Source organism: Typopeltis vanoorti, chromosome 20 (genome assembly GCF_054136105.1).
Source record: "Typopeltis vanoorti isolate ZY-2024b chromosome 20, IOZ_Tvanoo_1.0, whole genome shotgun sequence".
NCBI lineage: Eukaryota > Metazoa > Arthropoda > Arachnida > Uropygi > Thelyphonidae > Typopeltis > Typopeltis vanoorti.
In genome coordinates, this window is record NC_143568.1 from 91,622,628 (window position 1) to 91,640,564 (window position 17,937).

At 36.7% G+C, this 17,937-nt stretch overlaps 1 protein-coding gene across 1 annotated transcript in view; it reads left to right on the top strand.

Annotated features, from left to right (window-relative positions):
- Positions 1-17,937, top strand: part of LOC150095648 (lysosomal alpha-glucosidase-like) — a 39,333-nt gene that overhangs the window by 14,177 nt on the left and 7,219 nt on the right. Inside the window, exons 10-18 of the mRNA XM_090410230.1 lie at positions 1,367-1,451; positions 7,423-7,555; positions 10,308-10,479; positions 11,089-11,205; positions 11,364-11,512; positions 14,461-14,545; positions 15,490-15,546; positions 16,479-16,603; positions 17,100-17,188. Coding sequence (XP_090266356.1) covers positions 1,367-1,451; positions 7,423-7,555; positions 10,308-10,479; positions 11,089-11,205; positions 11,364-11,512; positions 14,461-14,545; positions 15,490-15,546; positions 16,479-16,603; positions 17,100-17,188 — 1,012 coding nt within the window. The remainder of the gene's footprint in view (positions 1-1,366; positions 1,452-7,422; positions 7,556-10,307; positions 10,480-11,088; positions 11,206-11,363; positions 11,513-14,460; positions 14,546-15,489; positions 15,547-16,478; positions 16,604-17,099; positions 17,189-17,937) is intronic.

The following is a 17,937-nucleotide window of genomic DNA, read 5'->3' on the forward strand; positions in this document are numbered from 1 at the left end:
CAAATTCGCCTTCGATTACATATTTCGGGATATACTCATGAGAGATTATTCCTCATATTCTGTTTTAGTTATTCGTATATTTTTCATTATAATTAAAACAAAAACGATAATAAATATCCATTATTCTATAGCCAAGAAATCAAACAATGTTTGCTTTTCGAAACATGAAAAGTTTCAAAGCTATCGACAGTTTACGAAAACTAAAAAAAAAAAAAAAAAAAATGTTGCTTACTTGGAAAATAGAGATATTAAAAGCTCCAACATTATATGTATTTCAAAGCTTCAATGTTTGTAGAAACTATGAAAGTTTCGTAAATTTGACCTAAGAGCTCACGAAAATACGAATACAATGTTGTTTTGCTATTGCATTACTTAAAAAAAAAAAAAAAAAGCAGCAACCAATCAGAAGCACTAATACCAAAGCTTTTATGTTCGCTTACATTAGTATTTGATTTCACAGGACGCTCGAAAGCTAATTTGGATAATGTACCACGTCCAATACTAAGGCAACTCATACCAAAGGTTGATTTTTGTACGGAAAGGGGGGGGGGCAGAAAGTTCTGATAAACACCCAGAAACCAAAAACTGATATTAAGGCAACTGATGTAATCACAAGAAAGAGCATAATAGCAGCAGAGTTATGAAGGAACTTACGTTCTTGTATTCTTATCTCCTCGTATGTTCTTTCTTGTGGTTATATCAGTTGCATTGATATCATTTTTGTTCTAAGTGTTTATCAGAACGTTCCAACCCCCCCCCCCGGTTCGTAATCTGTCACTTTCGAAACTTAAAGTTTCAAAGGCAAACGCTATTTGCCTTCTGGTCTATAAAATAACAATGGATATTTATTATCCTTTTGTTTAATGGTGTTCGATGTGAAATTAAAGAATTTTTGGTACTTGAATATTTTTTTCTAAAATATTAAATTATATATATTTTTTTATAATTTTTAAGACGCTTTTTTTGAAAGACCAATTTGTCCAGATTCCTTCTCTCTTGTTGTTTCGTAAATAAAGGTGTAAAAAAACAGTAATTTTCTTCTTATGAACTACCTGGGCATCTTCATGGAGTCCACACTCACTGTAGGAGGTCCATATTAATCATTATTCACACAATACTTATGATGCCTCTCATTGACCTCATTTATTAGTTACTATTAGTTCAAATAGAAGTGCCCACAACCATCTACGGTCATCGGTTCCACTAGTTCGCCATCTTCCAGACCTTCCTCCCCCCTTTTTCCTTCCGCTTGTGTTATGTATTTGAAAAAAGTGAAATTTTAAAAAAAGTGAACAAAGCCACTGGAAAAAATGAATACCTGTAATTAATTCTTACTCATTTTAATGTATTTTTATGATATTCGTAGGATATGAATGAACCATCCAATTTTGTAGAAGGATCGGTCAATGGATGTGTCCGAAATTCCTGGAATTATCCTCCGTATGCCATGGGTAAGTAGAAAAACTGCAGAAACTCTCAAGTAATGAAGCATTCGCTAATGATTACATGTTTTTGTAAAGTGAAAGATTCTCACCGATTTAATATGCCAACTTTGGAGAAAAAAATCAATCAAACACTACAATGAATGAATACAGACAGCTAACTGCAGACATCACTTCCCAACAAATAATACTGAGGTATAGAGTGGCTGTATCCCCATCCCTTAATGCTAGTCAGTGGGGGCTCGTGGCTTGAAATCGTGGGGGTGCTGCAACTTTCGAAATATACATACACACTGTAAGTACAGTGTATGCGTGTTTGGATAAAATATCAAAATTTTGGTAAAATTTAAAAAAAAAATTAAACATGAAAACATATTTTTTATTATCGATAAATTTAAAGTTTCAAATAATTCAAAATTACTTTAAAATAAAATTCATTCTTTTAATTGTAATAAAGGAATGGATTTACAATTTTTGGACATTACAATTAAATCCTTTAATTGTAATGTCCAAATATTTAAAGAGACGGAGTAAACACGATAAGCACTACGAACACTACTACACGCAAAGTGCATATAAACAACAGTGGAACTGCGCCACGGACAGTGCCGCATTGCGCTAATAGCTCGCATCTCACTATAATGTGCATAAGCTTGCGCGAGTAGCAATGTGACACTGTGATAAACACAGTGCTGCTAGCGTCCTTCGCCCTCCTAAGTGCTACAAGATGGATTTTTATTATTTTTTATATAAAATAAGAGAATTGTATAGGATTGTTGATGATAAAATTAAATATATTTATATATCGAGAAAAATTGGGGGTGCTGCAGTTCTGCAGTGCCTATGCACGAGCCGCCCCTGATGCCAGTTAGTATACTTAAAACACGACTATAATTAATTAAGTAGATGGCGTATGACGATGATACCGTCTAGTTCGGACTACTTTTCACTGTTATACATGTCAAGCTAAGCTTCTAATCAAAGTGTACCCTGCTTGGTAGCGATAAGCACACATCAAATATTCAATGTTTCTTTGCAATAAAGACAGAAGATTCTGTGACTTGTGACTTAAACTGGTGTGCTGGAGATCCAAGCCCTTGGCTTTTACTCCCTTTGTCTGGTATGTGTCTCTTGAGGGAGGGGGGGGGGAGTAGTTATTGAGCAAGTGCTCGCCCTATTCGGGCTGTGTGGTTTATGGTTAGCTTTGGAATAGCAGGATTGTTTTGGGGCGTTTGTGTTTCATTTTATCCTGTTCATTATAATCTGTCGCTGTCCTTATTAGTTGGTTTGGGTGGGTGGCTGCTTGTGTGAAGTAATTTGTGGCTGTTTGTTGGAGGTATTTGAGAATTGTCGGTGTATTTGCTTCTCGATGGAGCTGTGTGTTTCGTATGAACCATGGGGCGTCAAATGACATTCTTAAACATTTGTTTTGTATTGTTTGGAGTTTTTTGATGTTGTAAGGTGCTGTGTGACTCCACGCGGGTGATCCGTATGTTATTATGGGTCTTATGATTGATTTGTAGATGAGTAGTTTGTTGTCTATGCTTAAGCAGCTGCGTCTGTTGGTTAGTGGGTATGTTTGGGCTATGACTGTGTTTGCTTTGGCGCATGTGTGTGCAATGTGGGTATTGAAGTGTAGTTTTTTGTCAAGTTGTATTCCTAGGTATTTCGTTGTTGTTACCCATGGGATTATTTTGTTGAATATGTGTACTGCGTTGTGGGGGGATTTTTTCCTCCTTGTGAACAGTATTGCTGCGCTTTTATCTCCGTTTACGTCGACCCTCCAGTTTTTGAACCAGAGTTCGAGTTCATTTGCTGCGGTTTGTAGTCGTTTTGTTATCAGTTTTGGGCATAGTGATCTGGTTAAAATGGCTGTGTCGTCTGCGTAGTAGGCAGAAATCGTTGTTTTGTTCTGTGGGATATCAGCCATGTAGATGGCAAATAATAGGGGAGAAAGTAGTGAGCCTTGTGGAACTCCCGCTGTGACTTTGCGTTCAGTGGATATTATTCCTTGTATTTTCACTCGGAATTTTCTGTTTTTCAAGTATGAGCTGATCAGGAGGACTAGGTGTATTGGTACTTTTGCTGTTATTAGTTTATGTAGGAGACCGATGTGCCATACTTTGTCGAAAGCTTTGGCTATGTCGAGGAAAATGGCACCGGTTTGTTGTTTCCAATTGAAACCCTTTGTGATGTATTCTGTGATTCTTTGTACCTGTTGTACCGTGTTGTGGTGTGGTCTGAACCCGAATTGTTCGTTTGGGATGATGTTGTTTTTGGTGGCTATTTCTTGTAGTCTGGTCAGGATTACTTTTTCGGATATTTTTCCGAGACAGGAGAGGAGACTGATGGGTCTGTAATTTTGTGGGAATTTCGGGTCTTTTCCTGTTTTGGGGATCAGGATTATGTCTGCAGTCTTCCAACGGTTTGGGAAATAGCTAAGCCTGAGCATCGCGTTTGTGATGGCAACTATGTGCATGAGTGCTTTGTGTGGTAGGTGTTTGATTAATTTGTTCGTGATTTTGTCTGGACCTGGCGCTTTTTTATTTTTAAGGTGTTTAATTATTTCGCGTATTTCTTTTGGGGATGTTGGGCGGATATTCGGTTGCTGGTTGTGGTGCCTTAGTGCATTTCGTGTCTGTCGGTGTATTTTTGTGATAAATGTTAGGTCTACATTCTTGTAGTTGGGGCTGAATTGTAGTTCTAGGCTGTCCGCGAAAGCCTCCGCTTTTTCGTCATTGCGGTAGACCGTCCCGCGTTCCCCATGAATTGGTGGTACGTAGCTTGACGTGTTGCGAAGGCTTTTGAGGAGTTTCCATAGTGCTTGGTCATTTGGTTGTATAGATCGGAGTGTGTTTTCCCAGTGTTGGTTGCGGAAATCTCTGATTGCATAGCGGACTAGTTGAGTAGCTTTGTTGAGTTCTTGCCGGTCTTGTGGCGCTAATGTTTTGTGATATTGTCTGCGTATTTTATTTTTGTGCCGAATGAGTTTTCTGATGTCTTCTGGGAGTTGGTTTGGTTTCTTGTTGGACGTAATCGAGGTTACTGCTGCTAGGCTTAGGGTTATTTGTTTTTCTAGGTTGGAGACTGCAGTTTCGATATCTTGTTTCGTGGAGATGATAGGTATGGGTCCTATGATGTCCTTGATTTTTGTGGGTAGTTGTGTCCAGTTTGTGGTGGTAGGGTTTGTAGTTGTTTCTTCGGGTGTAGCGCCCAGCTGGAGTAGGACTGGGTTATGGTCTGAGCTTAGATCGTTTATTGTTATTAGCTGGTATTGATGGTTCACGTTTCTCATGATAACTATGTCTAGTACGTCTGGTCGCCCTAACGTGCCGTAGTGTGTGGGTTCGATCGGTCCTGCGACTACAATGTTCCTGTTAGCGATGAAATTGTGTAGGATTTTGCCGCTTTTGTTTGCAATCCTGCTATTCCATGCTGGGTGTTTAGCGTTTAAGTCACCAGCCATTATTATGGTTTCATTATTGTCTAGTAGCTGTGACAGGTCTGTGGTAGATATGTGTTTGTTTGGAGAGTTGTATGTGGCATAAATTTTGAGGCTGTTTGTGTTGGCTAGGTGAACTTGTAGTCCTGTGACTTCTAGGGTTGTGAGCTGGGGGGGTTTTATTTCGTTAAATCTAAGTTGTTTCCTGATGAAGATAGCTGTTCCTCCACCTCTGGCTGTTGTTCTGTCGGTTCTGAATAGTTGGTAGTTTATTAGTTTTGGGTTGTCTGATGGGCGTAGGTGAGTTTCGTTTATTAGTATTATGTCTGTGTCTATGCGTTGTATGAATTCTCTTAGTTCGTGCATTTTGTTGAGTATGCCGTTTGCATTCCAATATATTATCTGTAGTGAATTGTTGGTGTTGGTTGTGTTATTCATGAGTGAGGGTAGAGAAGATTACTTGTGCGTTTTTCATGAAGTGTTTTGTTGATTCTTGGGTGGGGTTTGTCTTACTGAATGCCAGTAACATTTCGCCTAGGGCGGCTGTTATTTTGGCTGAGTTGGGTGGTTGGTTGTGGGTGGTGGGTTCTTGGTTTGTTCTTACTATGTCAGCATATGTTGTGTTTACTCGGGTAGTTGTGGGAGTTGCTGGTTTTGATGTGGGTGGCGTGTGTTTGTTTGTGTCTGTTGTGGAACTTGGACCTCTTGTTTTCCGTGTTGTCACTTCATTGGTTGGGTGTTTAGGGCATCCCTTATAGTTTGCAGGGTGCGGGCCGTCGCAGTTTGCACATTTTGCTGGAGTTGTACGGGGTTTAGTACAGGAAGCTGTGGGGTGTTTGGCTCCACACTTCAGGCATTTGAACTCTACCTTGCATCGGCTCTGGGCGTGTCCGTACTTTTGGCATCGGTGGCACTGTCCGGTTGATGCCCTCCTTCGAAGTGGTTCCATTCTGATGATGAGGTCGCACACTGTTCTTATATTGTATATTTCATGTTTGTCTTTATCTATCTCGATTAGTATTAGCGGCATCGGGGTTTTGTCTCCTCTGTGCATTCTCGAGACTTTTATGGGTGCAAAGCCCTGTCTTGTGAGGTCTACTTTTACTTCTTCTGTTGTTATTGATTCGACTACTCCCCTTATTACAACTTTCAAGTTTTTCTCGCTTTTTAATGCGAATGTATGGTAAGGGATCAGTGAGTCGTCTAGTTTTTTAGTGAGGTTTCTGAAATCTGTTACTGTTTCGGGTTGTATTCGTATTCCCTCCGCTGTATTTCTTGCTGTAGAGAACTTGATCTGGCTGTGTTTCATGATATTTGCTGTCTCCGTCCATTTTTCCTTCGATCGGAGGATAACTGGAGGGATGCGTTCTTTTTTTGTGTTGCTTGATGCGTCCATTGGTGTTTCCTGTAATACTGTGTCTGTGACCTTTCGTCGTTTGTTTCTGTTGATTACTTCGAAATCTTCAGTCGTCTCTTCTGAGTTCGGGTAGTGTTCTTGTGGGGAGGGTTCTGGATGTTCAACTTCTAAGTCAGTGGGGCCATGAGGTCCTTCGTCGTTTGGTGCTGATTGTATGAGTGTTACAGTGCCCGGATATCTGGTTTCCAGTTCTGAACCTATCTTCCTGAAGAGTGTTATTAATTGTTCATAGCTAAAGTTTGTTAACGTTAGTTCCTCCATTTGGATCTGCCGGTATGCTATTGTGAGTTGGTAGTGGATGGGTGATAGTAAATAGAAAATTTACTTACGGTGTCCGGGTTCTCTTCCATGCACCTTCTTTAGTTGCTTCGTAAAGACGATCCTAATCCACTTGTAGATGCGAGTTAATTCACACACTCTGTATACTATATATCCTATTTGACTATCGATCATCCAAATTTTTCAATGCTTCAAAACACTTTAAACTTCCGACCTTCTGATCTCAGTACTTCGAAAAAACCCTTAAACTGCTAAACTGCTGCGCGAAGGACACACTCACAGAAGATTCTTTGAATCTTCTGTCGCTTTATACACTGGTATTTATCCTAAAACCAGTTTGTTTGGGGCCTTTAAATTGGCCCTAATTTTTCGGGATCTCAGCTAAAGCCTCGTGCGCCTGTGCAGAAGTACGGTCCTGTCTAAAACTTTGAAAGTAACTTACAGCTAACTTCTTTACAAGAAGGTCTACAACTGTCTACTATCAAAGGATTGTTCTATTAAAATCTCATTTTAATTCTTTCTCAAGTAACAGCAAAATTCGTTAGTCAAGCTACACTTGTCGAAACCAATCATTAATAAATGATCTCCAGTACGTATGCCACCATTCTTTCACAAAGAATTAATATTCTTTGCGATAAAATATTCATTCTTTATTTATAACAAATTTCAGGAACCATATCTGACTGAAGAAGGTCTCATAAGGCTAAAAAATGTTATGGGGACTTCAAAAAGTCTAAATCTTATTTAAGATTTAGACTTTTTGAAGACATTATACATGCACAGCGGTGCTTAGTGTTGACGGCCATTATTTTAATCTTACTGCCGACTTGTTCTTTTCGCAGGTGCTTTGGGTTCGTCAGCAAAAAATGAAAAGCTCTTCCAAAAGACGATCTGTATGGATGCTCAACAGGAGAAAGGGATGCACTACAACGTTCACAACCTGTATGGTTTCTTTCAGGCCAATATCACGTTTCAGTAAGTGCTTTATATTAAAACATTTTATGTCCGCTTCATTTTATGGCCACTTATACATAAAAAAGGAGTTGAATCTTTTGAGAACTTGATTTATTCCAGCATGCAAATAACGAGCTTTGGCAACAAGTCAATACATTTACTGATTAACCCAACACACAACAATACAAAGTCGATAAAAATGATCTCGTGACAGATTTCGCTTTTCTGTAATAGCGCTACACAATAATTTATTAACAAAGTACTTAAAAAACTCATTATACGATTCATAATTTGGTTAATTACTATAATATTTGAAATCGCAGTATTCGATATATAATTTTCCTTCACGCAGTGCCTACAATGCGATATTTGCTCTTTGATCTGAAAGAGGGTTCGAATTCCGTCTGTACAAGAAGCTTTTCAACTGAAAATGGAACATAAAGGGATATTTTCATTCCGGAAACTCTTCTTAGCTTTCCTAAGCAGTTAAGTAAATTAATACAACAATAAAATACTAATCTAATTAAAACTGCAACTTGCACACTGTTACCATACATTACGATTATTTATCACTTTGCTATATTGTTGGATTAACTTATAAATTTGTTGGGTTAACCTATAAATAATTGAGCATTATGCTCAATTATTTAGAGGTCTCCTTCTCATTTCGTGTGTTTTGCTTCTTCGAATATAATAGAAATACTGATTACTACAATCGCTCACTAACGATAACCTGGATTTATTGTTACAGATAACTTAAAATTATGCAACGACCATAAAAGTTAAGCATTGATAAGAAATGTGTCGCTTGAAATCAATCTTTACGATTCATATATAAAGAACAGAAGGTTCTACTGTATTATCGTTATTTTTCTGTGTATTTTTTGCTTGAGGTGTAGCTTTTGTCATTCATCATTCCATTTTGTATAAGTTTATTATTTGGTGATCGGAACTTTCACTTCAATGTCAGATGTTTAACATTCCCTTCGTGTTTTGCAGTGTTGTTGCTGTTGCACAAGAAGTCTTGATGATGAAAATTGCGACAACTACTTTTTATCAATGAAAACGCCTTACTCACACGTCGATAAGCAAAAGTTCAAGAGAAACAATAACGTCCTGAAAGATCACTCGATGATTACAGTTCTTACAACAGTTCTTACCAGCTATTTAGTTTTAGTCACTTTAATTTAGCATAGCCAGGCTTTTAGAACCCTTGGCAAATGTGTAGCTAAAACGTCTTTTACAGTGTGGGAGTTTCGATAACTGGTAAAACGGACTGCTAGAGCACACTTGGCAACTCTCCCAATGACAAAGAATTCCTACGCCACCGGTTTTTAATCCAGCTAAACAGGTAGACGGCTGAAGACAACACAACTAACAAACAGGATAATAATGACCTCATAGCCGCTTTTGCGTAAGAATAACAGAGAAGGTCACTTCAATATTTACTCTTTCCTGTAACTTGATATGTCGGGAAAATGTAATATTGCAATAGACTAATTAGTTATTCAAATGATGATTTTTAAAGTTTAGTGACGAAATTCCTTCTCATTAATATATTCCCAACTTAGTACGCAATCCGATGCACGGAATCAGAGTTTATGCAGAGTCGAATAGAGTAAGATCATCAATAGTCTCTATTCTCTCCCTAACCGACCTGCTGTGTCATGGATGTTTTCAGATGTCTTCAGATGGCGATGAATTTCATTTTCTAATGTGAGAAACCACTCCCAAATTATCTAATCTTTAGCCTACTCATAGCAACGATGCTTGTCATGCCCATAGTGGGGCTCAAACCAGCGGCCTGTTGCTTAAAGAGAGCATGGATGTTTTGTGAATGCCTTTAAGTGGGACATGAAATTCATCGCTTCCATTATCAGAGCCCTAAAGTAGCTTAAAAACGTTCTGTGTTTGCTCCGGCTCATTCTGAACCCTTTCTAGTTTATGTTAAAAAATAACTTCCTGTAACGTGTAATTAAAGTATAGTTAAAAACATATGAAACCTTAGCCCATCGAGCAGTAATCTGCTATAGGTTTATAGTTTTTCATTTTCCATATAAAAACCTCTTGTTGCATAAATCACTGAAATAATACCACTTGCAGTTCTGGTTACTTTATGGTTGGAAATATTACGTATTTGACTATACAACTATTTTAAGCCCATTTCCTTTGTTTTAATTTTACAAATTGTAAACTACTCTTGAGTTTTTACTAAAACAAAGAGCCAAAAGGCTTCATTTCGGCGATGCAAAATTATAAGTCAAGTGGATATTAAATCCAACATTATTTCAAAGCCGAATACAGAAACTATAAACGTTTCGTACGAAATTTGACCAAAGAGCTTACGGGAATACACTCGCCGGCATTTACGAGTTGCCCTAACCGAACCTTATAGGAGAGATAATCGTTTTGCCCAAGCGTCCATATATTCGCCTCCTACTGGTCCATTTTGACAAGGTTTCACTGGCCTGACAGCTGTTTCAAAATGGTTGGTTTTCGGTTAAAGTTTCGGCCTGGTCTCAAAAATGCGACGTCATCGCTGATGAAGCTTGACAATAATGAACAATCAGAATAATGTTAATAGTGTGTGTGTGTGTGTGTGTGTGTGTGTGTGTGTGTGTGTGTGTGTGTGTGTGTGTGTGTGTGTGTGTGTGTGTGTGTGTGTGTGTGTGTGTGTGCGCGCGCGCGCAATTCTGGCATTCACGTTCTTATTATTATAATATAAAAAAATTGGCCGACATTTCATTTTTGTCCTTTTTTTTTTTTATCGTAGTACTCTGTTGAAAATAAAACCTGGCAAACGTCCAATGGTATTGAGTCGTTCTACATATCCTGGCAGTGGTCGCTATACCACCCACTGGCTTGGTGATAACAAAAGTTTATGGAGCCAACTTCGAGATTCTATTCCAGGTATCATGGAGTTCTCACTCTTCGGAATTCCATATGTAAGTGCTGCCACCTTGTGAACAACATTTACACTATCCATTCTCACCATAATTTTGTTTGTTTAAACGATACGTATAACAATAGACTTAAACATAAAAAAAAGCTAACTAAATACTGCATTTATTAATAAAAATATTAATTAAATAATCTTGCATTGTTAATGAGAAAATTTCACTTTACTCAATTGAAATTTCTCTTTTTGTTATATAAAAATCTAATAAATCATAATAAAAATAAAATATTAAATTTGTTCATGTAGTTCGTAGAAATGAACTATTAATGTTGACTGGCATTAGACTTGAACATAAGAGGATATCTAATGCCCGGGACACCAGAATATTTTGGTCTGGTTGCAAGAAAAGTGGAATAAACTTCCACTCTTCTTCTTTCATGAATAATTTTACCTTTTTTGTTGTCAAAATTTGTATGAGCGATTTCCCATAAATCCATGCTCAATATTCTTCTTTACTTCCCACTTCTACTTAACACTACTACTTGTTTAGCTTTCTAACGCTGTGCTTTTTCACTCTTTGACTCAAATATTGTATTAGGGTTTCATTTAATTTGTCTTTGTTGCTTAATAAGCATTTTTTCCCCTCTCTACATAGGTAGGAGCAGACATTTGCGGTTTTATGGGCGATACGACGGAAGAACTCTGTATGCGATGGATGCAACTTGGAGCCTTCTATCCTTTCAGCCGAAATCATAATAATATGAGTAGTAGGGTAGGTTATGTAATCATTATATTTATTTTTTATTTTACACTCTTATCGAAGTTCATATTTATATTAAATGCTCTAGAGAGAGAGAGAGAGAGAGAGAGAGAGAGAACCTGAGATCTCATGTTTTTCCCCATATATAAGTGAATTATTGTAATTTGTAGGATCAAGATCCTGCTGTAATGGGAGAAAAGGTAATTAATGCTTCGCGTCAAGCATTGAATACTCGCTATGAACTTTTGCCTTATTTGTACACGCTGTTTCATTCAGCACACATAGAGGGAGCCACCGTAGTTCGGCCACTATTACATGAGTAAGTAATTAATCTTTATATCCTATTAAATGTATTTGGTTGAAACACTTTTTTCTTACTTATTGAACAAACGTGTGATATATGTTTCCATTTCAATTCAATTACGAGAGGTGCGAAGCGAAAGCATGATTCTTGACCACTAGTCCACGACCAACAGAAAAAAAAAAAAAAGTTATTTAACCAAACATCAAATTGTTACTATATAAAATGTGATGTTACAAATTGAAACAGGAATTCTGTCTTCGATTGTGCAAGGCAGGATGATATACACATATTGTAATCTGTTTTTAAATTGTCATTTCACCTGACTGGCATACAAAATACATCTCATCGTATGCACTTGGCCGGTTAACAAAAAAAAAAAAAAAAAAAAAAAAAAAAGTTCGAGCTATGTTTATCTCCTTGAAAGTACATTTCTCCTGATTATATGCAGCGATTCTTCCATCGTTTAATGCAGGGCTGTCCAACCTTAGGTAATCCGAGGGCCGCATCACAATGCGTATCTAGTAATTTGGTGAGCAGCAGAAACACAACCTCGAAAGCTGAACAAACGAACACCACTAATGGCGCACTAATCCGGCGCTCACGTTCCCTGTGAGCTCCCGGAGCATGCGCGTTGGAACAAAACAATGTAAGAACGCTTCTTTGACACATTGAATATTTGAAAAACACGTGGGTATATAGTGATGTAAAAACACCAAATAAAATAACCAACATCGAGATTATCGATTAGTGGTAGAATTAAAATATCTAACACGCATTCGATTCAAATTGTCATTTTATTTTTTTGGCTCGTGAAAATCAAAACCCACAGGCGGGCTGCATGCGGCCCGCGGGAAATTCTTAGGACAGCCTTGGTTTAATACACTTTTGTAAGTCTTATTGACACTGTCAGCAGCAGTGCTTTTTAGTCTGCAATCATTTTCCCATTGAAGGTTATTTTTTAGCCTGATTTAACGGATAAAGATAGAGAGAAAGCTCGTAGGAAGTTGCAGGGATGACGTGTTTGACTAGGAAGAACCCAGGACAGTATGGTGCGAGGCATAATCATGATGCAGAAAACAGTCTTGCTGGAAGATCATTTCAGAAACTGTTCCGATGACATGGTATCTGGAAGAGCACGAAGGTTCTGAACTAATGATTGGTTCACTGGTTTCAGTGAGATCCATTATCTTGGCTTCAGGAGTGGTTTCTTAGTTTTGGATTTATGGCAGAAGCAACGAAGGATATGAGGCCCAGTGGATTATGTCTGTAAATTGCGATGGTCTTCTGGCAAGTTTTGCTTGTTTTGAGAGATGAAAAGCCTCGAGGATGAACTTTCTGATGCAAAGAACCTCGATAATTAAAGAAAGCGATCAGTTTTGTCTTAAAACTTCACAATCACCTATTGAGACGACTCAAATATCAAATTGGATCAGATCATCAACTACATTCATTCTCCTAGTATTATTATTTAAAATAATCCTAGTAAAATAATTTGACAACACACACACACACACACACACACACACACACACACACACACACACACACACACACACACACACACACACACACACACACACACACACACACACACACACACACACACACACACACACACACACACACACAGCGCGCGTTTCGTAAGTCTTTTTCTTTTGCTTTTTCATCATGTCTATTTCACAAATATGTTTGCACTTGCGATTAGCCTCCTCCCACCCTACACGGCTATGGGCAAGTTAATCACATACCTAAAACAGAAGATGGAAGCCGCATCCCCACATTCTTTTCTAGTATGTAAGGTCAAGAAATGTTGACAAATATCAAATTTTCCCTTAAAAAATTCCCACATATTTTTGATCAACCCTTATATTGCACAACGTTTTGAATGATTTAGAAGTTTATTTCCATTTGGTTAGACCATGATAAATTTAGTTTAATCCTTTATCCAAGTGTAAACAAGCAAAGTTTGCTCCCGAAGTATCTTCAGGACTGAGGCAACTCGTAGTAAAGGTGGGCCAAACTCTCATCACTATTTGTCTTAGTATCTCCCATAATGCAAAACACATCTTGCGGACATGTATAATGCTATGCATTAAGGGAAAGGCCACTACCCAGACCGGGTTCGACCTTTATTGAGGTCTTGTCAGTGGGAGCCAGACCCCAGAGGTGGTGATACTAAGGTGGAAGCAGAGAAGTCATATGTACCAATACGAGTTGCCAAAAGGTGTCTCACCTTATTATTAAATTACTCTGGATTTAGAGAAAGATGTTGGAAGTACTAAGACAAATAGTGATGAGAGCTTGGTCCACCTTTACCACGAGTTGCCTCAGTCCTGAAGATACTTCAGGGGCAAAGTTTGTTTGCTTACACTTGGATAAAGGATTAAACTAAATTTATTTTGAATGATTTAATTAGTCAGAATATTTTACGAACTTAAATATTTAACTACAAAAATATCTTTGCAGTCAGATATCTTGGATGCAAAACATCATCCCCCAATCGTAACCTTTTCATCGTATGCAAATACATATTTTCAAATTTCTACTCCAGTATTTCCACCTCCATATAATTTTCTTTTCTTTCTTTTTCATAGATGAAATTTTAAGATAACTTGATAATTTTTGGTTCAGTATACTAAATTCGAAAACCAATACCATGATAACATTCGAAAGTTAATTCAAAAATTAAAAATTAAGTGAAAAAAAAATATGAATCCAGACGTTAGAAATCAGAAGTAAAATTTTACGATAGTGCTAATTAGAAATCCAGTTAAGTAATTAAAATAGAGAAGCATTCTTTGTGCTTTAAAACTATTTGTTTAATCGTTGAGTATAGTTTATCTACATTTTATTAATAATAATAATAACAATACTAATTTTCACAGGCTAGTGTCGCATACATTTGAAAGTAACTTTCGAAACATTACATTTTAAAAATAAATAAAAGTTAATTCCCTTGTTAGGTTTCCTACAGATCGAAATACCTGGGATATTAATTTCCAATTTATGTGGGGACCTGCACTTTTGATATCTCCGATAGTGTACGAGGTAAGTTAAATGCTTATATTTCGATTAACCATTCTTTAATTGCTTAACAGAAACAATTACGTTAGTTTCATTAGATTTTATAAATTTTTAAAATAATACATTTGTTCAAAAGATCTCTCAAACTAGGCTATGTTTAGCCGGCTTTCTAAGAGTACAATCTGAATTTCACAGCGGAAAAAAATTTCACGATAATAATCAGGGTGTATTCATTTCGATTCTTAGGAGGTCGTGCTTAAAAGTGCTGCAATACTACTAATATTTAAATTTCAGAACAACTTTTGCAGTTTTGGTTGTCAGGTGAGCGTATAATTGTATAACAAATTAAACTATTAAAAATCGTGAAAGAGAAACAATCGAAAAAAAAAAATATCCGGTAAATATTGCATGCTTTGATGATGTAGCCGATTGAATGCGCAGCTAAACATGTATGGATAACAGCAATGGCGCAGTTATTCGATTGAATATTGAAATGAATCCAAACGCAAACTAAAGTTCTCTTCAGGGCCGTTGTAATCTACGAAGCATCTAAGGAAATGCCTAAAAGCAGCAGGTTTGGAGGGCATCAAAAACCAACCATAAAACACGTTTTTTTTTTTTTTTTTCTTGAATTTAGGGGCGGCAAAATAGTGCTTCTGTAGAAAGGCATATACCCTAACAACTGTCCTAATTTTCTTGTAACATTTTGAGAACATTTAGGAAACTACCCTTTCCAAATTGCATGCTAATACTTAATTCAGTTTTTTTTTTTTTCCCTTTGGAACATTAATTCCAAAATTGATTCTCCAAGCATTTAGAGAAATAAAGAATTTTTAATATTCCCAAAGTATTCCCAATTCATTCCTAAATTCTCTTTATTCCAGTAAATACATTCTGTGATTATGATGATCTTATTTCATAAGAATAAACTCCGAATGTTCTTAAGTGTTTTATTTTTTTTTTCGCAGGGAGCAACCGGAACCGATGCTTACTTTCCTGCTGGAAAATGGTACGATTATTATACAGTAAGTATATCTAGAGGACGAATGAGAGAAAATTGATGTGCGTTTTAAGTCAAGTAAATGATGAAAAATTCTCCCTCCTCCCCCCCCGAAACCACACCAATATCCAACTGCAATATTCATTTATGAGTACACTGTGGATATTTTTTATATGCTTCACATGAAATAAAAAACTAAAATAAACACTAAATTACGTACTACGGTCGGGGAACGCGAGTGACTTTCTTGAAGGGGGTGGGGATACCTGAAACTTTTTTTTCCTTTGATGGAGAAACATTTTGAAATCCCTTTGCATACTTGAGGTTGTTTCGTTGTCAAGCAGCTACAAAAAATCTTCACCACTTATATCAAAAACATTGCTTGCGTTATTGAGAAGTCAACATGACCTTGGCGGCTTTATAAAGTAAACGACAATATACTTATAAACATTTGAAATGTGATTTTAAATTTTAATTTGCCGATAATAACATAGAAGAGGCTGAATCTGTACAGCAAAATACTTTATATTTGGCTTTATATTATGAAAAAAGGAGTACTCATAGCTAACTTTCATGTCAAATCAGTTTATTTGCAACTTGAGGTACAAAGTAAAAAAAGAAAATGAATTTTTTATAGAAGCGAAGCTCTGCATTGCTTTACCAGTCATTAATGTATATAGAATAGTGTTTCATCAAAAGAAGCCATTTGTTGGTATTCTTTTGGAGCCAAATCTAGTTCACTTCAGATCAAATTAAAGGTTTACCGCTTATTTACGTTAAACAAAAATTAACCAGGTTCTGAAAATTATGAGGTTGTTTTTAACAGAAATATTTCTTTTCACATTAATCTCTTCACATCAATTAAGCTCTGACAAAAAAATGCATCTTCTGACACTTTTTTAATTTGCCTTTTATTTCCTATCATTCCCGAGATATTTCTGCTGTTTTAATTTTTAGGGTTCAGTGTTCAGTGACGGACCAGGAACCACTATCCATCTAACTGATCAGGGACGTGTCAATCTTCATGTGAAGGGTGGCTCGATTCTTCCATTTCAGACACCTAAAATGACTACGGCTCAAAGGTAAGGTCATTTTCCTTATCAGAAACTTAATTACTTTATATGTTACTAACACCATAGATGTGATATTCAATATTTGTCTTTCATGGCTGATGAAATTCTACTTTAAAGGTATCCAAACTGCCAAACGATACTCTTCAAAACTTTGCAAACCGATAAAAGATGAATAAAAAAAAAAAATGTTGAAATTAACCTGTGAAAATGTTTAATTTTCACAGCTTATTCAACATGCGAACGATTTTATTAGTATCCTGCTTTCAATAAATACGTAATTAAGTATTCACTGAAATGCTTAATTATAAATGATTAATTTTTAATATTTTCATAATTTATTCCGTCTTATATAACACCCACCGTATATCGTATAGGATTTCATCATGTAAAACGAACTGTTTTCAGGGAAAAAATTTAAAATAACTCCAATAAAGTATTTGTTTTCTTTATTTGGTCACATAGTGAACTACTTTTGTATATTTTGAAAAATGTGATTTTGTTTCAGTCGGACCCAACCGATGGGACTCTTCATAGCACCCGATAGTGCAGGACAGGCTGCTGGTTCTTTGTTCTGGGATGATGGGGAATCTTATGGTAAGTGCATCTCTAGTAATTACATGATAAATCTAAAAATATTAAACGCATTAAATTATTCGTTGCGCTGGTAGTTTGAATTAAGTATTAGTATTATTCGTCTGAACTTCATAATCCTAATCTAGAAAGTAAATTAATTGTTCCTGTGAATGACGATCTAGATCCTTCATACCTCGGTTTCAAGAAAGTCGAGCAGGCAAACAGGTCCTATGAAAACAAATCTATAGGCATGTCCGCCATTAGCAGATGCAGCAGAGAATAGCAAGCCGATTGCATTAAATGTCAATCTGTTATCCAAGTGGAAATCACAGCCTTAGGATGAAGGAGAGAGAAGAAGAAGAAAGACAGAATTTCTTTTTCTAACGTTTTTCTTTATTAATTACTACGCAACCATTTTCATAATTCTAGGTGAATTATGAGAATGCATCAATACAACAACGATCTAGTCTTAGCGATAATGATGTGAGGAAATAGCAGATATTTTTGTTTCAAGCGGATAATCAGAATTTTTTCCTGAAAACAGGCAAAAGTTTAAAAGAATTTGAAACAGGCGTCTGCAATCTTTCCAATCAAATGTTTCTTTGGATGGGGAAAGACCTATTTCGAATCCCAGGTCTTATATAGGGTGTCCTAAAATTCACGCAAGATTTAAATTTAGCGCCATTTGTGCGGTAAAGTGTTGCCAACGAGAAAAAAAAAGACAGCGTGACAGCTGACAGTTCAGGGTTATTAAAAATGGAGCGCTACAC